This window comes from Rhea americana, unplaced genomic scaffold, assembly GCF_003343005.1.
Source record: "Rhea americana isolate MKP2758 unplaced genomic scaffold, rheAme1 scaffold_70, whole genome shotgun sequence".
Taxonomy (NCBI): domain Eukaryota; kingdom Metazoa; phylum Chordata; class Aves; order Rheiformes; family Rheidae; genus Rhea; species Rhea americana.
Window position 1 is genome coordinate 2307747 of NW_028186868.1, and position 1770 is coordinate 2309516.

A 1770-nucleotide genomic window follows, 5' to 3' on the forward strand; every position below is an offset into this window, starting at 1 on the left:
AAAAAAAAAAAAAAAAAAAAAAAAAAAGTCTTTAATCCAGGGGAACAGAAAACCGTAGGGAGGAGGAAAAAACAAACAAACAAACAAAAAAAGCATAGGGCCCCACCGCCCCCGACATCGCGGCGGCGGCGGCGGCGCTGACCTGTGCCCTGTGCCCTGCCCCGCAGCGCACCTGGTGCAGGTGGTGAGAGCGGCGGGGCGGTGCGATGCGGTCTTTAGGGGCTTCTCGGACTGTTTGCTGCGGCTGGGCGATAACATGGCCAACTACCCGCAGGACCTGGACGACAAGAGAAATCTCCAAACGATCTGCGCGTAGGTCTTGCCTTTTTCCTTCTTGGGGTGGGGGAGTGTGTGTGGGGGAGGTGGTCACCACCCGGGGCCGGGAGGGAGCAAGGTGGGTGACGGCGGTGGGCAGGGAAGGAAAGTAAATAACGCAGGGTTTGCTGCTTAGGGGCTGGTTTCTCTGCTCCGAGCTCCCTCCAAACGCCCTGCTATGGGGAAAGGCCAAATCCGGGCAACAGTGAAGTCTAGAGGGAGTTTTTCAGTGCCTTTTTTTTCTTTTCCCCTCTGTGAATTCCCTCTTCTCTCTCTCTCTCTCTCTCTCTCTCTCTCTCTCTAGCTCTCCCTTTTCAGTCCTTCCCCTCTCCTTCTTTGCACCTGGGATCTCGGTAGCGGCTGCTTGGGGGTTGTTACTACTCTTATTGCGGCTGTTTCGTCCCATGTTGCTGGGGATGCTCGGGGGGTGGAGATCAGACCGGGGGGCGCCCCGTCCTGCGGGACACCGCAGGGCTGTCCCGGGCCGGGCGGGCCGGCTCACCCCGTCCGGGACCTCCTCGAGGCTCSAGAGCCCGTTCCCTGGAAAACAAACTTACACTGAAAAGAAAGGAATCGCGGCCGCAGTAGTGATCGTCCGGCGGCGCAGGGACGCCCAGCCGATGTCTATATACTCAGCGCCACCTCACTCCACCCCCATCTCCCCAAATGTCCCTCGGCCGGGGCCGCCCTTTCCGTACGGATCCCCGCTTCCTGGCCCCGGGAAAGCCCTTTTCGCCAGACTTTCGCCCAGCAAACGTTGCAGTAAAGCCATGGCTCCGCTCCTGGCAGCAGAGGAGGACGGGGAAAGAGGACAACAAGAAAAATTAACAAATGAAATTAAATGAAACGAAATGAAATATAATAAAATGAAATAAAATTAAATTTTAAAAAGACGAAGAATTCGCCTTGCAAAATCGGCAGCTGGTCCCCCTCTTCAATTCCTCTGAGAAACTGGAGGACCTTGGGGCTGCTGGATGAGCCCTAAATTTGAGGTGATTTTCTTTTCCCCAGAACTCGGGGCTGCTGTTTTCACTGCTGGAGGGAAAGCTGGGGCAGCCGTCGGCAGAGACGGGGAACCGCCAGCTTCGGCCTCCGCCGGCCCCGCGTCGGGGTCTCCTTTGGGCACAAGCAGGCAGAAACAGGCATTTTCGTTCCGTTCCAAAGAAATCCGTCTGAACATGGTTGTCTCCCTTTCTCCCGTTTGCTGTTTTCCACCACAAACTCACCTCGCCGAAAGAGGAAAAAAGAATAGAGTCATATTTAGAAACGAGATAAGGTCATTCGACATGAACATGTTTGAAATAGTTTTTCTATTTTTGCTCCGTCAAAGACAGAAAACAAAACGTGTGAAATGGAACGAGATGGAAAGGAAAGGAAAGGAAAGGAAAGGAAAGGAAAGGAAAGGAAAGGAAAGGAAAGGAAAGGAAAGGAAAGGAAAGGAAAGGAAAGGAAAGG

General features: G+C 53.8%; 1 protein-coding gene across 1 annotated transcript in view; it reads left to right on the top strand.

Annotated features, from left to right (window-relative positions):
• The window catches only part of NRN1 (neuritin 1), a 9028-nt gene that overhangs the window by 4276 nt on the left and 2982 nt on the right, over positions 1–1770 (top strand). The window contains exon 2 of the mRNA XM_085321631.1: positions 168–312. Within this exon, the coding sequence (XP_085177757.1) occupies positions 168–312 (145 nt within the window). The remainder of the gene's footprint in view (positions 1–167; positions 313–1770) is intronic.